This window comes from Lissotriton vulgaris, chromosome 12, assembly GCF_964263255.1.
Source record: "Lissotriton vulgaris chromosome 12, aLisVul1.2, whole genome shotgun sequence".
Lineage (NCBI taxonomy): Eukaryota > Metazoa > Chordata > Amphibia > Caudata > Salamandridae > Lissotriton > Lissotriton vulgaris.
This window is the reverse complement of record NC_141700.1, coordinates 119,456,879-119,477,853: the sequence shown is the minus strand read 5'-3', so window position 1 is coordinate 119,477,853 and position 20,975 is coordinate 119,456,879. Positions and strand designations below refer to the sequence as shown.

At 45.4% G+C, this 20,975-nt stretch overlaps 1 protein-coding gene across 2 annotated transcripts in view; it reads left to right on the top strand.

Annotated features, from left to right (window-relative positions):
* PRPF3 (pre-mRNA processing factor 3) overlaps positions 1-20,975 on the top strand; it is a 148,646-nt gene that overhangs the window by 26,102 nt on the left and 101,569 nt on the right. For both annotated transcript variants that reach the window (XM_086947468.1, XM_086947469.1), the window contains 6 exons: positions 6,151-6,323; positions 8,224-8,354; positions 8,843-8,986; positions 15,594-15,680; positions 16,394-16,608; positions 18,329-18,439. In XM_086947468.1, coding sequence (XP_086803594.1) covers positions 6,179-6,323; positions 8,224-8,354; positions 8,843-8,986; positions 15,594-15,680; positions 16,394-16,608; positions 18,329-18,439 — 833 coding nt within the window. In that variant the 5' untranslated portion in view covers positions 6,151-6,178. The remainder of the gene's footprint in view (positions 1-6,150; positions 6,324-8,223; positions 8,355-8,842; positions 8,987-15,593; positions 15,681-16,393; positions 16,609-18,328; positions 18,440-20,975) is intronic.

Here is a 20,975-nt window from a genome sequence, read left to right as displayed (position 1 = left end):
TTGATCTTACCTGCGGAGGTGACCACGTATTGGCAAGAGAGGAAGACCTGTGGTTCCTCCATCCCGTTTTTCCAGTGTTTGCGCACAGAAGCCGTTACTGCTGTATGCAGAAGGAAGTCCTGAGCAGGTAGTTCATATCTTTCCATAAGGTCCTGAAATGGTAAGAGGGTACCATCTTCGTATAGATCCCCAATGGAGGAGATCCCCCAGCTCCCCCCACTCCTGCAGTCGCATACGCGGGCCTCCCTTTATTTCGTCGTAGAGCCCTATTCCAGCACTGTCGTAGCACTCGTAAATCTCTGGGCACCTCACTTTCACGCACCGGGAGCTGGAACAGAATCGGAGTCGGGTGACGAAGCCCCAGATCCCTACCTCTCTGATCCACCTAGACTCCCAGTTTCCCCGCCATCCACTGCGTGAACCATTGGAACTGGGCCGCGTGGTAGTAACCTCGAAATCAGGCACTGCAAAGCCCCCTTCTTGCCTGGGACGCATCATAGCATTTAATGCCACTCTACGCCTCCCTGATCCCCATAGAAAACTCTAAACCATTGAGTTTAGTTGGGCAAAGCACTTCCCGGGGACCCAAAGCGGCAGCGTAAAAAAATAATAAAGCAAACTGGGCAGGGTTATAATTTTTAGTAACGCCACTCGCCCCGCAACCGATAAAGGTAGAGACCCCCAGAATTCAAGATTACTCTTGGTAGTTCGCAGGGCCCGCCCTACATTACCCTCCAATAAATCAGCACCCTCATGATAGATTCGGACCCCCAAATAAGGCAAACATCTGTCTTCCCATCTTACATCTGGCCCCTCAGGAGGATCGTCGGGCCCCCCCACGCACTGGGAATCTACAGGTCTTGGCCGAATTGGCTTTGAGTCCTGCCACTCACCCCAGCCTCTCTAGTAATTCCCGAGCGCCCTGCAGCTCATCTGTAGCATTGGCAAGGAACATTAACAAATCATCAGCATAGAGAGCAATGTAGTGCATCTGTCCAATCCCCTCTAGGTCCCTGTAGTGTCTCCCTGTCCGTGTGCGAACCGCCAGCAGCTCCATTGCAAGGGCAAACAGGAGGGGAGACAGCGGACAGCCCTGTCTCGTCCCCCTGTCTACGTCACAAGCTGCAAAAATCGCGCCTCCCGTCCGAACCCTGGCCGTCGAGCGAGTGTACAACTGGTCTGAACTATCTTCTAGTTAAAAAGTTGACTGGCTTCTTGTCTTTGGTGTCCCTTTAGAGGATTCGATTTACTTTTCTTTTGACCTTTTTCATGGCTTCACAAGTGGTATTGCACTATGAGCTGCATTGAATTGTGGCATAAGAAGGTGGCCATTTTATTTTGAGAGAGTAAGCAATTGACCACAGCTGCCTAGTATAGGTGGGCAGCGGCTGTTACATGGTATTATTGTTCATGGGTGTGGTTGATCGCAGTATGGAATGGAATGGAATGCAACTTCAGCTTGGATGTGTCAAAAACATTGTTCTCCTGCCTTGAACAACTCCCAAGGTATACTGGGTTGGCCCTTGAGGATACATGGGCTCTGTTTATGGGCATTAATTATCATTTCTGAAACCTGAATTTTAACAACATCTTGCTGCAATGACCTAAACGGGACTAGAGGCTGGACTTCCATACTTGAAGATACACATGGAAGACCCAGGATCTTAGATTACTCAACCTAGGGGTTCTCCAGCCCAGCTTCTGTGGAAGAAGTTGGAATCAAAGCCGCCAACAAACTACACTAGTAACTAAGCTGCCTCGATGCTTTCCATCATCATTACTGACGCCTTTCAGACCATCCTGTATTCTTAGAGAGCCCGTACCTGGCTATAGTGGTCTCAAAGACACCTATAGTTTTACCTTATTCACTCCCTACATTGGAGTCGGGTTTTGCTTCCAAGCTGATTCCTACATGGTGTGAGTTAGCTCTCTCTGTCTTTTTGGCTCTAATGAAATCCTTGTTTTAAGTCCTAGTTGGTACCTTACCCTAATATCCATTGCCCTTTGGGACCTGTTGAAGCAACAATGTTCCATGGATACTCAATCAGACCAAAACCTCTGCCTCTACTAACAGTCTGTGGAACATGGGCATCAAAAGATTGATAACTATGATGGGAATGATATGGCAGGTGCTGACCAGTTCGAAACCGTGCTTATTGTAAAAGCTTAAGACCGTTTGGGAGTGAACTGTTAGCAACCTGAAAATACAGTGGAGTTATTTTTGTAGGACAATAGCTTCGCTTGTGTTTTTGGGTGGAAGGATTTTGCTACTTGTGCGCCTGGAAATTCTGCAGCTGGGTTTTCAAGTCACTGAGCCTCCAAGCGCAGGGCCCCTTTGCACTCAGCAAGTGTCAGTGCATGGCCTTCAGCATCCTGAGGAGCACTTCTCTTCAAACTGTGACATACCTGCCCTTTCCAGAGTTTGGAGAACCGAGGAAAATAAATCAAGAATGTGTACGTTGAAGCTTCGTCTTGATCTCCCACCTCTTTCGCATGGCTCCTCCACAGATAAATTTATCTATCTTATGGAGGCTGCTCGTTGCTGTTTGAGTTTGGACCGTAACAGGGAGAGGAGGTATCTGTTTTTTACTCCCTTTGGTTTGGTGGGCCTATAAACGTTTTAAGAGACTAGCATTGGTTAAAATCACTTGACTAGCCCCAATGTCTGTTAATTGCTTACATTCTCATTGCCAGTCTCTCCAAGCATGTCTTGATTCAATCTGTCTCTCCCCTCCTCCCAACCTGACAGTAACTAAGCAGTGTGACGCACATCGGATCAGTGAGAAACACCATAATATACAATACCAATAATTCAGTGACCATTCCAGTGCCATAACTGACGCAAGCATTGCAAAAGCTTTTCAAGACTACAAGAATAGTTGTAACACCGTACACAATTTCAATAAATATAGCATGAATCCAGAATAAAGCAGTGGCAATCTGTGCAATGCTGGGAGTAATACAAGAGATTTCAGTGCTACTGGATGTAGTGTAGTTCCTATTTTCCCAATAGGCCCTGCGCATTGGAATAACATAAACAGTAGTATCGACGTAGAAGTGCGGATCTTCCAGGCCTCTACTGACTATGCTAAACTTAATTGGGGTTGTTACCAACTAGCTCAGAGGTCACTGGAAACTTTCTTGACTGAATAGGAAGTGATCAGCTTCCCTGGCACAGCCAAGAAGGGATTCAGTTTTCCAACAACCGTGCAACATGACAACTTTGCTCCTCAGATCAAGAGTCAATCTCTAGGGTCGTGTGAAACAATAGACAGTTATTTTACTCAGTCTGTTGTTGTGCAGATTACTTTCACAATATGTAGAGAATAGAGAGACGGGCGTTGTCAATAAAGTGTAACCTTTATTGAACAGTCTTTCTTCTCGTACAAGAGAAATGAATTGCCACAATTGCAAGACTTGTTATTATAAAAAGTACCTACAGTAAGATAAGTATTGCGAAATAATACTGTAAAAGCATTGATATGGTTTCTTAGCCATACAATGGTTTAAAATGAATAAAACATATATACATTCATATATACATTAGGCTAAAATACTCAACTGGTGCTTCTAACTACGCCTACCCCAGTGTACCTGACCTAAGCCTAATACTTGGGAGAGGAGTAAGTAAGTAGCTTTAAGTTAAGTTGGTTTTGCCAAGGTTTGCTTCAAGAATTCTCTCTAAGGGTTTAGTCAACACCATACCTCTGGAATAGAATGATGGAGGTCTGGTATCTCCTTCAGGGGGTCGATATCCCAGTCACCCACAAGGTTAGACTAGAAACGCCGGAGCTGGATTTCTCTGCAGGAGAAAAGACAGCGTCTCTCTCAGCGCGTCGAGGAGGAGGGGCAGCGTCCGCGGGCAGCTTGCATCTGCTGGGCTCTTGCAGGGGGACGCCTGTTCAGCTCCTAAGTTCACCACACCATCGTTCGCTAGTTAGCAGCGATAGCAGTAGCGATAGCAGCTATGGTATCATCAGCATAACAGCAGCTTCTTCAGCAGCGATGGCATTGAGGCAGCTAGCGTTTGCTTAAGGCAACGTTGGTAATATTTATACCTGAAAGGTGCCTTGTTTGACGTAAGTTTTTGGACATAAGACGTCAATAAAGATGTCACTGGGAAGTGATCGTTTATCAGTGCTCATTAGAGTTCTATTACTAATCAAAACACAGCAAGCGGGGATTTCCAGGTCGCTGAGTTTTTATCTTGTTGAAGAACTCGGAGTGTTAATCTAGGAATCTCAGATAGTAACTTCTGCTATGTCATTGCACTAATTCGTTGCAAAGAAAGTGGCAGAGAAAGCGATTCTGAAATGTGGCTCTGTTAGTGTGAGGCCAGAGACGAGTTTCTGAATATTGCACTTGAACGGTTATGCCAATATAGGAAATAAATGGATTTATAACCGAATAGGGGCATAAGGTCACAGTATCGATCAGGGTCCTAGATTAGAACGCGACATGGACAAAGGGAGGTTGCTACGGATAAGGGCTAACATTGGATCTAAGGCCAGTGTTCTAGAAAAGCTAGGGCGTAGTTTCAATGTGCATCACATTTTTTTAAGTGCTCTTGTTTTTTGGGGTTAATGACCTCTAAATGTGTGTCTGTTGAGCTTAACTGGAGTAGTTTGTTGCAGCATTTGGAATGTTCTACCATTTGTAGCAGTGGGACATGGGTGGCAAGTAAACTCAAACTCAGTACTCCTCAATAACTAGGACGCCCCAAAAACAAGCATTTGCAATGCAATAGGTCTCGCATTAGGGAAGTGTGAGCTGTTGGTATTTGTAAATGAGTTTTTTTTAAAATATGTGTTGGCTTTGAAAATATCTAAATTAATAGCATTGTTATTCACAAAGCCAATAGCTTACACTTTCCTAATGCAAGTCCTATTGGCTATGGCAATGCTTGTTGGTAGCAAGCAAGGACAGTGCTGTTGCGGTGCTGAGTGATGATGTGGTTGGGCTGAGTGATGTGGTGGTGTATTAGAATGATGTGGTGGTGTCCCAGAGTGATGTGGTGGTGTCCCCGGAGTGATGTGGTGGTGTCCCCGGAGTGATGTGGTGGTGTCCCCGGAGTGATGTGGTGGTGTCCACGGAGTGATGTGGTGGTGTCCACGGAGTGATGTGGTGGTGTCCACGGAGTGATGTGGTGGTGTCCACGGAGTGATGTGGTGGTGTCCACGGAGTGATGTGGTGGTGTCCCCGGAGTGATGTGGTGGTGTCCCCGGAGTGATGTGGTGGTGTCCCCGGAGTGATGTTGTGGTGTCCCCGGAGTGATGTGGTGGTGTCCCCGAGTGATGTGGTGGTGTCCCCGGAGTGATGCGGCGGTGTCCCAGAGTGAAGTATCCTCTTAATAGACCTGTAAACAAAAACCTGGTTATGTATATACCAATTATTAAGAAAGCATGGGATGTGTTATGAAGAGAGACGAGTAGGCACAGATCAATACTGTAATGATTTTCTTAGCCAAGAATGGAAGTATGTCTGTAAGATGGAGAGGGTGTTAAATTGGATGAAGAAGATGAATGAATAGGAGACGGGAACAGTAAGCACGGGAGAGGCGAGGGAGAGAGGAAAGAGGAGATGGGGTCCGAGATCCAAGATCAGCGAGGGAGGAGGTTGGAGATAGGCCAAAATTCATAGGAGCAAAAGCAGCGAGCAACAGAAGGGAGCCTGTATGGAAGAGAAGAGCCAGGGCAAACCATATGAAACAACAAGGTTGAAAGCGAGAGAGAGGGGAAGAAACGGAGGTAAGGGGAGAGAGAGCTGGATGAAGAACAGACCATGAAAACAAGTAAATAAAGGCTCACAAGAGCGAGGCCAGCAAGTTCGGGAGCGCATTCCTTTGAAGCCTGATGGGGAGGGGGGGGGAGCGGCTTCCTTTGAAGTCTGATGCCGAGGCACAGACAAATGGTGGTGTGTTATGTGGCTGGGGATGGTGTGCACACACATAGATCACATGAACTGTATGTGATCCGCAGCCGTTTTGGTAGACTTTTCTTTTCCGCTTACTATAATCTCGCCAGAGCAATGCACAATCACATTGGCTCGGGCGAGACCTAAAAAGGACTAACCAGATATATCTATGTAAGTTCATCTGAATAATTCTGACCATTGTTTTTCTAACAACCCTTAATTCCTTCACATGCACAGCGATCAGATTAATTCAAAATCCAGCAAGATGTCTCTGTCCAAGCGTGAGCTGGAGGAGATGAAGCCATGGGTGGAGAAGACGGTGAAACGGTTCCTTGGTTTTTCGGAGCCTACTGTGGTGACAGCCGCGTTGAACTGCGTGGGGAAAGGAATGGACAAGAAGAGAGCAGCAGGTAAGCTCTGCTGCATGAACCTTGCTTGTGAGTTGCTTAACATTAAAGTTTAAGGAATGGCACAGAGCTCCTGAAACGTTTGCCTTTATGGCTTGATGGCTTTAATTATACCATAAAAAATAGTAGGCCCTTTACAATGCTGCTGGGATTGTTAGTTTACATTTTTATTTTGCCAAACATTTTGGGTCATCCCTTTGCAGGTGATGAGTTTTTTCAATACGTCGGAACTTTGTATTCAGTGTATTTGTTTATGTATTTATCTGCCAGATCTTTTTATTGAGCTCCGCCACAGTATTGCAGAAAATGGACCCATGACAGACATCAGCCCTATTTAACAGCTGCAGAACCTCTCAAATGAATAGAAAGACTTAACTCGCACACAAAAAAATATAGGGGAAATAAGGGTGTTAAGAGGGAAAGAAGCAAGAAATGACACAATCAACCCCTTCCAGGATGCCCAGGCCCATCTATCACAAGACAGAACATAACATAGCTCTCCAAAATTAAGGCAATCCATGGCAACTGGACCTCCAATGTCATGGTGTAACTGACAAGTAACACATCACCTTCATGCTGAAGTGCCGTCTGTTTGAAAAAATTAAATATTTAGTCTTCACCTTCGAGATCAATCAAAGTTTTATTGCAAACCTTACCATTGCCAGATTTTTTTACTTGTTTGCATCTCTCGCTTTGTAACTTGGAGCGCCACCATCCTCTTTTTGGTTGGCCGCTTATGTTGGATCAAAAAGAGTATCTTGCGAACCCCGAATTTAAGGTCGCTCTTAGTGGTACTTGCCACTTCTTCTCTCTGTCTGGGGCGGATGAGCTGTGATATACAAGTCCCAGCACATCATTTCTTCATTCCAGGGCCCACAGCTTGTATCCCATAAGCTCTAGTTACCTCAAAAGCAGTCTCTGACTCCTCTCCCAGGAATAGTCCCTCTCAAACTGTGACATTAGAAGGTTAACATTCTGTAATTTGGAAATGGGTGGAAACATTAAATCTCATATTTGAAAAGCATTTACCGTTTTGTCAGACGTTCTACCTCCCGCACCAATCGAGCCGCGGCTTGAAATGCAAAGTTATTTAATTTTTTTATTTTTAAATAGCAATCCTTGCAGTCTGGCTCCAGTTTCCAGTGATTATACCATCTCCACTAGGTTGAGAACCTGCCCTTCCATACATATAACTTTCCTTTTCAGTTTCTTAACTGCCCTCTATCAAGGAAACCTCACAGTCCACATGCTTAGTTGTGGTCCTTATTTTGCACGTAATTCAGCAAGGGCTTGCCCTGATTGAAAGAAGCCCTTCAAGGGCCATGGCTACCTCTCAGTATCTACCTCGTTGTCATGTAGAGGTTGAGCAAAGACTGAAAAACATCAGTGTTTAGCAGGGGGCACAAGAGACCTGAAAGTCCTCATTTGCAACTTGGTGTTCAGTAGTCCCACAAAGGGACCCCTCTCAAAGTGTTCATTCCTCGAAATCATCAGTAGTTACAAAGTTGATAGTCACAGTTGTATCCTCTGATGTGAGCACTCACCACATTGCTGTAACTTTATTCAGACATAGCCATTCATTTATTCTGTACTCTGATATATTTTTAGACCTTAATTTAAGTTTGTGTTTAGAAGTTACTGTGTTAATACGAAGTGTTCTGTGCAATGTGTAATCTGTGCATAAACCCAATTTATTGGTGTATATGTATGAATTATTAGCTTTCACCTGCTTTAGATGTTTGTAGCAGCAGCACCTTATATTTTGTATGTTTGTATTAACTTGACATCCTGCATAGAATCTCATCACCTTGTTGCTTAAAGTCATGTGTTCCTCAAGAGATGTCTGATAGTACATGGCAGACTTTTTTTTTTCCACCAAGCAGCTATATTTTTTTTATTCCAGACCAGCTTAGGCCATTTCTTGATGACACCACTTCTCGTTTTGTGGAGAAACTGTATGATGCAGTCGATGAAGGTCGTAGTTCCCGGCACTCCAGATCCAGTAGTGACCGGAGTAAAAAACGGGAGATGAAGGTAAATGGTCAAAAGTGTACATTTTGGCTGAGTGTGTCTTGAGATGTAGGATATATACTGATCTTCTACAAGTTGGAAAGACCTGTTGTGCTGTCTGATATGCTGTGCACAGCAGCCAGAGGTCTGTCATAAAACAGTTTTTTTAATGTAACTGTTGGTTTTAGTGGATGAAGGCTAAACCTGGAAGTATGTTTTTTTATATATTTTATTTGTACTTTACTATGACTGTAGTGCATACTGCTTCTAAAAGATGCACATACTGCTTTAACAAAAAATGAACCGGAATTTAATTTTATCGACTCCTATACATTGCCACTTATATTCTGATAAAATCACATCCAATTGTTGCCTGAGTGCTTTCTAAACTGTCTGAACCGGTGTAAATTTCAATCCAACAGAGTTGTTTGGATCCGAATAAATTAGGTTGAGCAGGCACGGAAGGTGTTTCTACATAATCTGATGGACTTGTTTTCTGTCTGCTTACCCAGGATGTGTTTGGAGATGAGACTGACCCTTCCAAAGACTCTTCCAATAAGAAAAGACGCATTCCTCGGTTTGAGGAGGTGGAAGAAGAACCAGAAGTTATCCCAGGACCTCCGCCAGAGAGCCCAGGCATGCTGACCAAGCTACAGGTTCGTCTTGATTTCAAGTATCTGAAGACATTTTTGTTAGTTGAAGGGGTTGTGAGTGGGGGAGGGAGTTTCCAAGCTGATCTTTTAGCCTTCTGGGGTGGTCTGTTAGAGATAATGTCAGAGCTTGTAAAGTCTTTTAGAGCTAGCGCTGGATCACAACTTAAACCCTTCTTCTAAAATCTATTCTTGTAGACAGTGATGCATGGAGTGCAGCTTTCCTCTGGCGTATTAGTTGTGACGTGGGGAGGCTTCCGTACGTTCTAATATGCACATGTGAGTTTATTTTGAATAACTTTACCTTGTTGGTTGGGCTGTCTAGGTGAATTCCACCTCTGTTGCTTGTGACATGCACTTATGTGCAGGGTTAATTGGAATGAAGGTGTATTAATCGCAAAGATGTACACTCTGGACTGGTTATTCTATGGGGCAACCTTCAAACTTTCAATTTAAAATTTAGGTTTGAAGTGAAAATGGTTGTAGAAACAGGGATGCTCCCTCCTGTCTTATATCTGAAGCGAATGTGAAATCTTTCTGCAGGAGCTCACCTGGTCTCTGTAGACCTCCTCCTCAAACTTGCTGTAGAAATGTACTTCTTCTTCTCCTCCTGTAAATCATAATGTATGATTGTGCCTCAGGTGATGCTAAAGTACTGTAGCCTGCTTCGGAATTTGGTGTACATTTATCACAATATCTTAATGTTTTATGTCTAGGTTGTATCTGTTGTCATTCAACCAAAACCCTCTAGGGCAAACTAGAGTCACCAGAGAATATTTGAGAGGGTCTGGCTAATGGGGATGCGTGTTACCAAGGAGTTTGTTTGCAGTTTCCTCCAGTGATTAAAAACAAGGCATATTTATCTTGAAGGACAAAGCTAACTACTTAAAACGAGTTATGTGCATATAGAGCCAGACCTACCAAGAGCAACTCCAGTGTGTTTTGGGTTGAGAGGCAGAGTGGACCATCTATTATACTGTTTGAGCCTCTTTGCCATGCAGTTGGGGGATCCTTTTTAGGTTTTGCCTAGCCAATGCTTACGAAGTAAGCATTCGCTAGAAAAAAACCTAATGAGAATAGTATATGGGGCTTGGAATCCGCCCCGTCTTCTATTGGCTAGCTCCATAAATGGAGGCTAGCCATTGGAAGGCGGGCCTGTCCGTCAATGCCGGACCAGATTCGGGGGCGTTCCCGAGAATTTTTTGCTTTTGGCGACGTCAATAATTGGGTTCTATCCTTTTTTCCTGTACACTCCTTTTTAATTGAATGTTGTTTTTATTGATTATTGCACCGTCCTTATATGTTTCCCAAATTTCTGTTTCTGTTTTTATCTAATGTAATGTATCTTTAATAAATTGTTTTTATAATTTGAAATGTTCTGAGAGTGTTTTCACATATATTGGTAAATTTTATTTATCTACATTGCTTCCCTGTGATATGTGGGTGTCCTAAATTGTTGTTTGTATGCTTGTGAGTACTTATGTACTGTTGCCATTTTACCCAAAGGGAATTTCTTTCAGACTAACGTCAATTGTGGAACCCTATCCCTTTGGTTTTGGGGTCCCTCTCTCTTTTATTAGAGACGTCAGCCGAAAGCCTGTTCTCGGGAACGCCCCCGAATCTGGGCCGGCATTGGAAACACCGGTCCAAAATGATACTCCAGAAACGAAGATGCGGAGGGAAAGTAAATACCGTGACTATAATATATATGAAAATACATCCATAATAACAATTGAGTGGAATCTAATTTGAGAAGTCCACACAACATGAATCCGTCGGTTTCTTCGAGTCTGTATAGTAACAATGCCTTGCGGAAGGGGGTGGGGGTGACAAGTCGGGAGACAGGAGCGCGGGAGATAATGCTCAGAGTGGGGCAGGGGACCCCTGTGTTAGAAGGAGGGGAGGGACGGGACGGGACGGGCTAGGGGTGGCGGAGTGCAGGCTGGAGTGTGGAAGAAATAATGAGAGAGACTCGAGGGAGAGTAAAGTACACTTAGACGGAGTGGAGCGGCGTAAGAGAGAACGAAGAGAGCCAACGGTACAAGAAGGGAGAGAGGGTCGAGGGAGAGGCGGGGCGAACAAAGAGAGTGAGACACGCTACAGAGAGAAGGGTGGGAGGGAGGCTGGCTGGAGAGACATCATTAAAGCCGCGCAGATTCCACAGTGCATCTCTAGCTGTCCGCTGGCTGCCAGTCTCTCTCACTCTCAGCAGCAGGGACCAGCAGGGACCAGCACCAGGCTCTGGGGTCTGCTGTGTGGAGCTGAGCTGCTGTGAGCTGCTAGCCCCGCGCTGCCCTGCCAGTCTCAGCACCGCCCGGCAGCAGGAGGAAAGGAGGGGGCAGCGCCCCTGGCATCACCCGGGGGGAGCAGCCCCAGTGCCCTGCTGGTTGGGGGGGGGGGGCTGGGGCGGAGAGGGGTGACTACCACTAGAGCATCCTAGCAGCAGGCAGCCTTTGACGGCCGCAGGACAGCCTGCCTGCCTCCGCGGGAGCCCCGGAGCTGAGATGTGATGCCGCCAGCTCTCTCCCGCCCCCGGCCATCAGCACCGTGAGTGGCCGCACTCCCCTGGATGTGACAGCACACCGTGGCCGACTCCTGTTCTGCCGTCCCTCAAACTGCACGAAGAGCCCTCGCTCCAGGCGCCGACCTGCAGCATGTAGGGGGCGGCTAACGCTTGTTTGGTGAACGCGGAGCTCGCCCGTTGCCTGCTCCCGTCCACCCTGGATCCAGAGCACCAGCGCATGGGGGCGGCAGGCGCCGGTGCCCTCGTAACCCACCCAACTTCACCGGGAAGCCAACAAAACTCATGTCCGTTTTCTGAGTGCGGGGGACACTTGTGAGCCTCACGTGAGTGTGCTGGGCTTGGAATGAGCCTCTGGTTAAAGATGCTCTTGAGTTTGATGCACAATTACATTTTTTTACTGCTGGGACTTGCTTGATTCGTGTTTTGGATGAAAGTGTCAGGTTTTGCTTGCCGGATTTCAGATAGTTTACTCTTCTTTGAAGGGCCACAGGACCGTTAGATCAGTTGCGACTCTGGATACAATTGGCAGATATTTTTCTTTCGGTGACTGTTTAAAACGTACTTCTTGGTTATGAGAAATGCAGCTTCGCTTCCCCTGACTCTGAAGCGTCATTTTGCCGTGCGGGCGTCGTTGTGGTTTGTGTGGAAAAATAGGATAGCAATGGTCGAGACACAATGGAAACTTTTGACAGGAATTTGGGGTAATTGTACATTTTTCCTATTTTGACTGCCCTTCCTTAAACAAAAGTGTGGTGGGCAGAACAACCGTCGATGGTTGACGGATTGAGGAGTGCAGAATACACTGACCCCCTTTTTCTTGGTCTAACTCAGTCATTGCCCTATTTTCATGTTGATCCCCAGTGTGTGGGGGGGTCTCGCAGTGTGTGGGGGGGTCTCGCAGTGTGTGTGTGGGGCTCGCAGTGTGTGTGGGGCTCGCAGTGTGTGGGGGGGCTCTGTGTGGGTGTGTGTGGGGGGCTCTGTGTGGGTGTGTGGGGGGCTCTGTGAGGGGGGCTCTGTGTGGCTGTGTGTGTGGGGGTCTCTCTGTGTGTGTGTGTGGGAGCTCTGTGTGGGTGTATGCCAGGAAGCATAAATAGTAGTGATTCCCCAAAATTACCCTGAAGGGAGGTATCAAAGTACTGGGCCTAAATGGGGTCCCTATTGACTTATTCAAAGACAATAGATTGGTGAGCCCCACTATTATTCAAAGTATTGAGGAGTGCAGAATACACTGACCCCCTGCTTCATGGTCTAACTCAGTCATTGCCCTATTTTCATGTTGATCCCTAGTGTGTGTGGGGGGGGCTCGCAGTGGGTGGGGCTCGCAGTGTGTGGGGAGGGCTTGCAGTGTGTGGGGGGCTCTGTGTGGGTGTGTGGGGGGGCTCTGTGAGGGGGGCTCTGTGTGGCTGTGTGTGTGAGGCTCTGTGTGTGTGTGTGTGGGGGGCTCTGTGTGGGTGTGTGTGTGGGGGGCTCTGTGTGTATGGGGGGGCTCTCTGTGGGTGTTTGTGTGGCATTTGCGAGAGATTAAGCTATTGACATTGTAAATGACAATGCCATTTATTTATGTTAGAAAAAAACATAAATAAAAATAATGTCAAGAGCAATGCCAATAGCTTTAACTTTAACAAAGGCAAAACCATTGCATTGTAAATGCTTGTTATTATTATATTCTTATATAGCGCCAGAATCGACCCCCGAAAGGGTATCTCCGCGCTTGCCTTGGGAACCCGTCCTGGTTTTTCCCTGTGAGATAGCCCCTACAGGGCATCCCCAAGGTGAAAGCCAGGCATCCCGCCGCGGGGGGGCCGTTGTGGAGATTAAGCAAGCTTAATGCCCAGAGTTGCAGAGTGTGAACCCATGTTTAGGTCAGGCACCGAAGCGAGAATTATCGAGTCCATGGACATTTGAGCTCAAGACCCTGCTGCGTCTGGAATTGAACCCTGGTCCCGGGTCTGACCTCTGCTTCAGGGTCTGCCTGCTCTAACCAGTGAGCCAAACTTCTCCACATCCTTGCGACGCCGGCAGTGGAATGGCTTTAAGTGACAGGAATTGAAGGTTGTTGCAGGACTAGGTGAATTGACTTGGCAGGTCCAATGCAACTTTTTTGAAGGAGGGCGTTGAAGGGTCCTTATTGGTGAATTGAAGTTGTTTGTAGAAGGCTGGAGCAACAAGGTGAAGAAAAAATTATACCGACTAGAGTGCTTAAATTGGTGTGACAGCTGTTTGCAGAAGGTGGGGAACTAGCGAAAGACTTTAAGTTATTTATAGCATGTAGTGAGATGGTGAAATTGAGCCTATTTGCAAATAGATTAAGTACTTGGGACGGTGGTGGTGTGAATTGAAACTGTTTGAAGTGGATGGGGGAGAACGAGTGCAGAATGTGAATTAAAGCTACTTGCAAGTTTGGAAGATGGATATGGTAGACGATGTCAATTTGCAGATAGATTTCCGGAAAGAGTTCACTGAGTTGTTCATAGGAATTTTAGAAGTAAGTTGAATTCAGTGATGGGTGGTGCGAGATGAAAAGGGAGCAGGTGACCCTATTTTGGATGCTGGACCATGAACGAAGAGTGCAAACATGGTGTTTGCAGGGTCAGTAACCATTGACGCTATAGAAGCTGTTCATGCTTAGGAAGTGGTAGAGGTGCAGTTTGACTATTTCCATAATTGGTCAGGATAGGGAAGATTGTTGTAGCAGGTGGCTAGACTCTGTGATATGTTTGCTGGGAGGATGGTATGTGAAAGGAAATTACTGTTTGTCTTTTAACCATTGTAATAAATTGTGTAGTTAATAACCTTCATAATTATCTGTCCACGAGCTGGATGGGGGTACGCCAAGCTGAAAATGCACTGAGGAAAAGCGGTCCGGTTTGGTATACACGCCACCAACCACTTCCTCCCTTTCATAGCTTATAAGCTGATAAGCCCCCACACTTAGCTCTGCAGTTGCTATTTGATCGGGGAGTGCATCAGAGGAAGAGGACAGGCGCCGGATGCTATATTGGTTTAGTTCTAGACTGCTCCTCCCACACAGATCCTAGCTTTAACAATCCCACAATGTACATAGAGCTACCGTGAAGTTTGACACACTGTTAAAAAGAAAGGAGGTTATTTTGTTTAATGGGAGCAGGTATTGATTTAATGGACGGGTGCGTTAGGGAAACCGAGAGAGATGAGGTATGCATATGTGGTAAGGAATTTAGGGGCTTTTTTGTTCTGCATACCAATCATCCTTCTGTTATAGTGCAAGAATACAGAATATAAGTTCTTACCTGCTATTGTAATATACACATGATATTTCCAGATTCAACATTTTTATAGTGATTCTTTGGAGGGGATGTTATTTCCAATATATTAATGTGGTTTATATCACATTGACCCTGGTGTGTATTGAAATAGCTTGAATGGAGAAAGAATTAGATGAATGTATCCTTGTTGCAGGAGTCATAGTGGTTTTATAAGGATCTGACTTGAAGCTTTGCACTGGGTAATGAATAATGGCGATATGAATCTGTCTGAGCCAGTGAAGGATAATGGATATGCTGGGTTGAAACCATTTACAGGGTTGTGAAAAAATATTCGCAGAAAGTGTGGTGGTTATGGGTGTGAATTCAAACCGCTTCCATAGTGTGGAAGCAGTTTGGGAAATATGGATTGCGTGAAACTCCTGTATTTTCAGGGTGTGGACTCTATCGAACAGATTAATTCAAGTAAATTGCTTTGGGTCATGAAGAATGGATAAGGTGAATTGCATTTGCTTGTTCGGTGTGAGGAGAATGGGTGGAATGAAGTAAAACTGCAGTGTGTGGAGGATAGATGGAAAAATTAATGGATGAAATTTAAACATTTCATAGTGGTGGAGGAAAATGGATTGGGTAAAATAAATCTCTCTCTATCAAGGGCAGGAGGAAATGGGGTGATGTGAAGCTGTTAGTATGAGACTAGAGGGTGGATTTGGAGAAACTACGGTGTTTGGTGCAGTACATCTGTGTTGGGTAGAAGCCTCTTGATGTTTTTACCCTTCTGGTCTACCTGAATTTGCTTCAAATCTTTGAGCCTGAATCTGACATTGATATTCATTTCCTTCCACAGATAAAGCAAATGATGGAAGCAGCAACCCGGCAGATTGAGGAGAGGAAAAAACAGTTGAGTTTCATCAGTCCTCCGATGCATTCACAGGTAATTCTTCTGCACAGCAAATACAGGTCTTCCTCTTTCATTGAAGCAACTAAAAGCCTCATGCACTTGAGTTGTCATTTTGCAGCTCTAGGCTACTTTTATAAATCCAAATACTGCAGCAGTGAGTAATAACAGATAATAGGATGACCGAATGCATATCCTGTACCACTGTAGTTGTTGGAAGCCTGTCAATAACACATCGCAGCCAGTAATCGGTGCAGGTGTACCATTTGTTCCTAGTCCCTTCCGCATCCATTTACGGGTAAGCTCTTGGGCAGACCCACTTGGCTGTTGAGTTCCCCGTACCTCATGAAGTCTGAAGGAGCACTGTATCCCTCTACTCCGAAGAAGTGTGATGGATAATTTTGATGTTTTATTTTAGTGCTCTAAATTTTCCTTGTTTTTCAGTCTGTTTCTTGCATAGTGCAATTTAAGTCTCTGCGCTTTAACTCTGTCCCGTTGCCTGTAAAGTGGCCTACCGGGTGCCCTGGGTCTTGTATGACAGACAGTGCATGTTTTCGGCTGTGCCTAAATGGACAATGTCTTCAGTCCACTGTCCTTTCCAGAGTATTTTGTTAAAGCATGAATTGAGTGCACCCCCAGTGCACACCGTGAATCGAGATACAAACAGCATGATCTGAAAAAAAAAATTCAAATCACTGTAGAGCACTGTTGGGTGAAGCTTTACATGAATATTTTTCTCTTTGAAACAGAGAATCTCTTCTTCCAATTCAGAACGAGCACCACCCGGAAGCACGATTCAGCCGTCTCAAGCTGCTACCTTCATGAACGACGCCATTGAGAAAGCAAAGAAAGCTGCAGAGCTGCAGGCCCGTATCCAGGCTCAGCTGGTCCTTAAACCCGGACTTCTAGGGAATGCACCCCTGCCTGGGTTGCCCCACTTGAATGCACTTGCTGTTGCCCCTCCGTGAGTACCCATCCCCTTTGCTTTCTGTGTGTGTTGATTTGAATACGTGTGTCCTGTGCATCAGGAAGCTTTGAGTGGGACATTGTAAGCCCTACCAACAGTTTGATACTTCACTTGCATCAAGTATGAAAAAAAAATGCATTTCCAGCATGAGCGCTCTATGGTAGCCTCTTGTTTGGTTCTTGCATTCATGTTGTAGCAGTACAACACTTTCAATAGACTTTTTACTCATGTAAAGGAGGATACATGTGAGTTCATCTCTTGTAGTATTGTTTGATATTGCCATCCATGCAGATACATTCTTTATCAATACAGTGCACATGTAGTTGTTCCCATTTATAGAGCCCTGCACATGTAGTGTGTGCTGAATGTGCCAACATTATTATTGCAAACATTTTGTCACCTTGGCTGTCATCTTTACTAAATGTTTAGATTATTATCAGGGAGGTTGTTTTTGTGAAGTCTATGCTCTGCAGTGAAAGTCTGCTATCTGCTTCAATGCGCTCCTTCGTGATAATACAGCACTGAGATCCACAGGGTGAAAAGTTGTCCAGCACTTTTACACAGTAACATAGTTATAAGAAAGTTTACTTTCTGTAACATAAGAGGGGAATAAAGTTTCAAAAGACTCCCTTTCTTTTCCTAGATTAAAAATGACTTTGACATAACTTTACTATTTACCACTGATATTCCGTCTTTGGGGTAGAGTGGATGCCAGTTTCATTTCACTTGCAGAACATGTTGAGAGATAAAAACCTGGGGCTGCAGTATATAAAGGGTGCACTGTAATGCACCTTCAAGTAAATGCAACCAGTGCACGAAGGGAAAGTGTGCTACATTTCTAATGAGGTGGAGCCCGGCGGTATTTGCAAATCACTGCCGTCGTGGGAAGCTGTTCGTTCTTTAGCAGTGCATGTGTCACGCAGCCTGCTTTACAAGAGGGGAACAGAGATCCACCTCCCCCCCCTTTGCAGGCGGATGCAGTGAGTGACTTTGAACAAAGTTATTGCAAGATTGTGCTCTTTGATGTAGCATCATATTGCTCATTGATTGAAATCTATATCCCTAAAAACGGGTTTAAACAAAAATGAAACTTCCAGATGACTGGCACTTGTTCTTTTCCGTCATTCCTTTATGTTTATCTAGGCAAACCATCTTATCTCGTTTCCATTGTTAGATTGCCAGGCATTACATACACCTTGAATTCATGTGTCAAATTGTCATTGTGGTTAGAAAAGCACTGTATGCATTTGGCATTTGCAGAAGACCAAGATCTACAGTAATTAGTTTCAGAATTTCTGGTCCTCGGAGCCAATTTTAGTAGCTGAAAAACTGAGGGTTCAAGAGGAGTGTATTGCACTAGTGCACTACTAACCCTTGCTCCTGACTTGATTTTTTTCCTTTTTAGTTTTTTGCTGCATCACTGTTTCGATTTTATTTATTTTTTTGTACGCAACTAAGCACCAGATGGACAACAAAGAAGTGTCCTTGCATACACTTAAATACAAGCACTACTTTATTTTCCAAGCAGAGTGAAGATACTTGAGAAATGCAAAATATTCTGATAAGAGATCCTAGCTAAGTGAAGTCTGAAGAATCCTGTATCTTGCATGTATCCCACACATCTCTCCTTACTACTGGAGTGTTTTGTTGCCTAGCCGTGTGTTAATGTTTCTGAATTTGCATTTCGCAGGATTTTTAATTCTTGATTTCTCCTCAGGGCTGTGGCAGCACCAGCAGCAGTAGTTACCCAACCAGCACACCCAACTCAGTTTGCTACAAACCTAAACTGGAAGGAGCACTTTCCTTTGGGGGAGGCAGGGAAACACAGGTAGGTTGTCTTTTCCTGCCTATGTGTTTTGTCATCTTTGTACTTCTGTACAAGAGGTCTTTCATAGTACAGTCACAGTGGGCTTGCTAAACCTCTGTTAAGCCCAACAGGGTGACAGGGGTTATGGAGAGCCACTGTGTTTTAATGTGGTAAATTGCTTAAGAAATGATTTTTAAAGACCTCTTCTACACCTCCCATTAATTTTATTAACAAAAATAGTTTAAAAATCCAAACATTACCAGTGGCAATTTACGAAATGTTCCCTTTACCGAAATTACTTTATGTGATGCAAAATACATGGTTTCCTGTACTGAAGGCGATCTTTCTCCGGCTCTACAAATTATGGTTGTGTGATGGGGTCGCTCCAAGGATAACTATGAAAACGTTCAGCAGGTATGCACAATGAAGAGATTGCCTTACCAGATATAAGAGCCTGTTACTGGACTGTGCTGATTCTAGCACAAAATTGGGCTGCAATAAACTGCAGGAATACTGGAAGAACATCCTATCTGACGTGGGACAGGTCCTAGATTGTGTTATTACCCACCAAATATCATGATGAGACCTACTAGAATAATTTGTAGGCTTTGTGTCCTCTGTTTGATTGGGAAATGATTTGTATACTGGTTACAATCTGTGATACAATCCTAAAATGTAATGTTCGAGGCATGTGGGCTGCTAAATTCATATCTGGGCATAGATCGACGCCTAGTGTTGGGTCCGGATGATTGCACCTTGTTGTCCTGTAAGAGTCTTCGAAGTATCACAAGATAGGTGGCTCCTCCCCTGGACTACAGTGCGCATAGGCATCTTCTCCATCCTCAGATTGTTTTTTTCCGCCATTGGGTTAGGATGTTATTCCTATACTCCAACTTCAGAATCGAAACAAAACTTATCTAAAGGCCATAAGGCCTTCAATTTCGACGGTATTGTTCTCGCTCGGTACTTCTCGACTCGATCAAGCTTTCCATCTCGAACCGGTCGTCGACCCGGGCCGTTGGGCCTTTTCGACACCACATGGGCCTGCTGTCGTTGGAAAGGAGCCCGTTCAAAAGGTGCCCACAATGCCACTCCAAGTCATACTGATAAATACTCAGTATGCAACAAGTGCCTATCACCAGACCATAAGGAAGAAACCTGTCCAGCCTGTGCCCAATTCCGTTTGAAAAAAACTATACAGATTCGACGGGCCGCTAGGCAAGAGATGCAGCGACAGGCACCGGAACCGGACAACATCTTCGATGATGACCAAGAACTTCCAGAAGCTCCAAATTCGGACCTAGAGATCGTCACCGTTGAGGACTACTCGGACTCAGACGACGAGATCCCACCGGGGCAAATGGTGAGTACACTGCCACCGACACCGATTACCCCGTTACAGAAGGCTCCGGTCAAGGCATCGCCAAAAGGCCTTAGCCAAGATCCAAACAAACATTTGCCAGCCCCGCCTTCCAGCTCGGCTCCGAAACCAAAATCTAAGCCTTCAGAGACCCCAGGGCCAAGTAACGTGATCCCAAAGAAGGTTCCGGAACCCAAGAAGGTCGTAGACCCGAAGGGCGTCGAACCGAAGAAGGCCGTATAGCCTAAAGGCGTCGACCCAAAGAAAAGCGTCGACCCAAAGGGGCACCAAACCCAAGAAGGCAGTCGAGCCAAAAAGCGCCGAACCTAAAAAGGCCGTCGAGCCAAAGAAGGCCCCGAGCCGAAGGGTGCCGACCTGAACAAGGCCGTCGACCCAAAAAAGCCGGCTGCGCCGAAGGTCGCCGAATCGAAGAAGGTAGCCGACGTAAAGGGTGCCGTATTGAAGCCTGTAATCCGGCCGGAGAAGGCTATCGAACCAAAGACAAGCGCTCCAAAAACACCAGTCGATCCAAAAAAAGTCATCGACTCTGCAAAGGGCAGTCAACCGAAAAAAACCTGTCGAGCACAAGAAACGTGTCGAACCGAAAGACCTGGTCGACCCGAAATCACTCGTCGACCCGAAGAAAGGGTCCGAGCCGAAGAAAAGCAATAAGGCACTGAAAGTCGTCGAAACAGAAGGGGTTGTCGACCCAAAGGCACCAAAAAAGTCAAAGAAACAACCAAGGACAGTGGAAGAAGAACCCTTCCATCCAGATCCATCAGACGACCAGGCAAAAATATATATTAATCCTGAGACTGGTAAAGTCACAATCCTACACAGGAAGAAGAGACCACTGGACACTGACTCATTCCCCCATTCCTCTAAAGAAGAAGGACTTTGGGACTTATCCCTCTAGACCCTTCATTCCTTTCTATCCCACTATGCCTACTACGCCTTTTGCTCCCTACTATCCTTCTCTCTATGGGGACAATGAGGGAAACACAGGGGAGGATCCTCAATCTGATTATGATTTTCCAGAAGATCCTAACCCCCAAGATGAACCATGGGGGGAGCCAACTGACCCATATGACACCCATCCCATCCCTGACGTCTCCTCATACCCAACAAAGCCTTCACCTACTGACGGCACCATTGTCTTCAACCAACTAATAGACAGGGCAGCGCAGTACCACAACA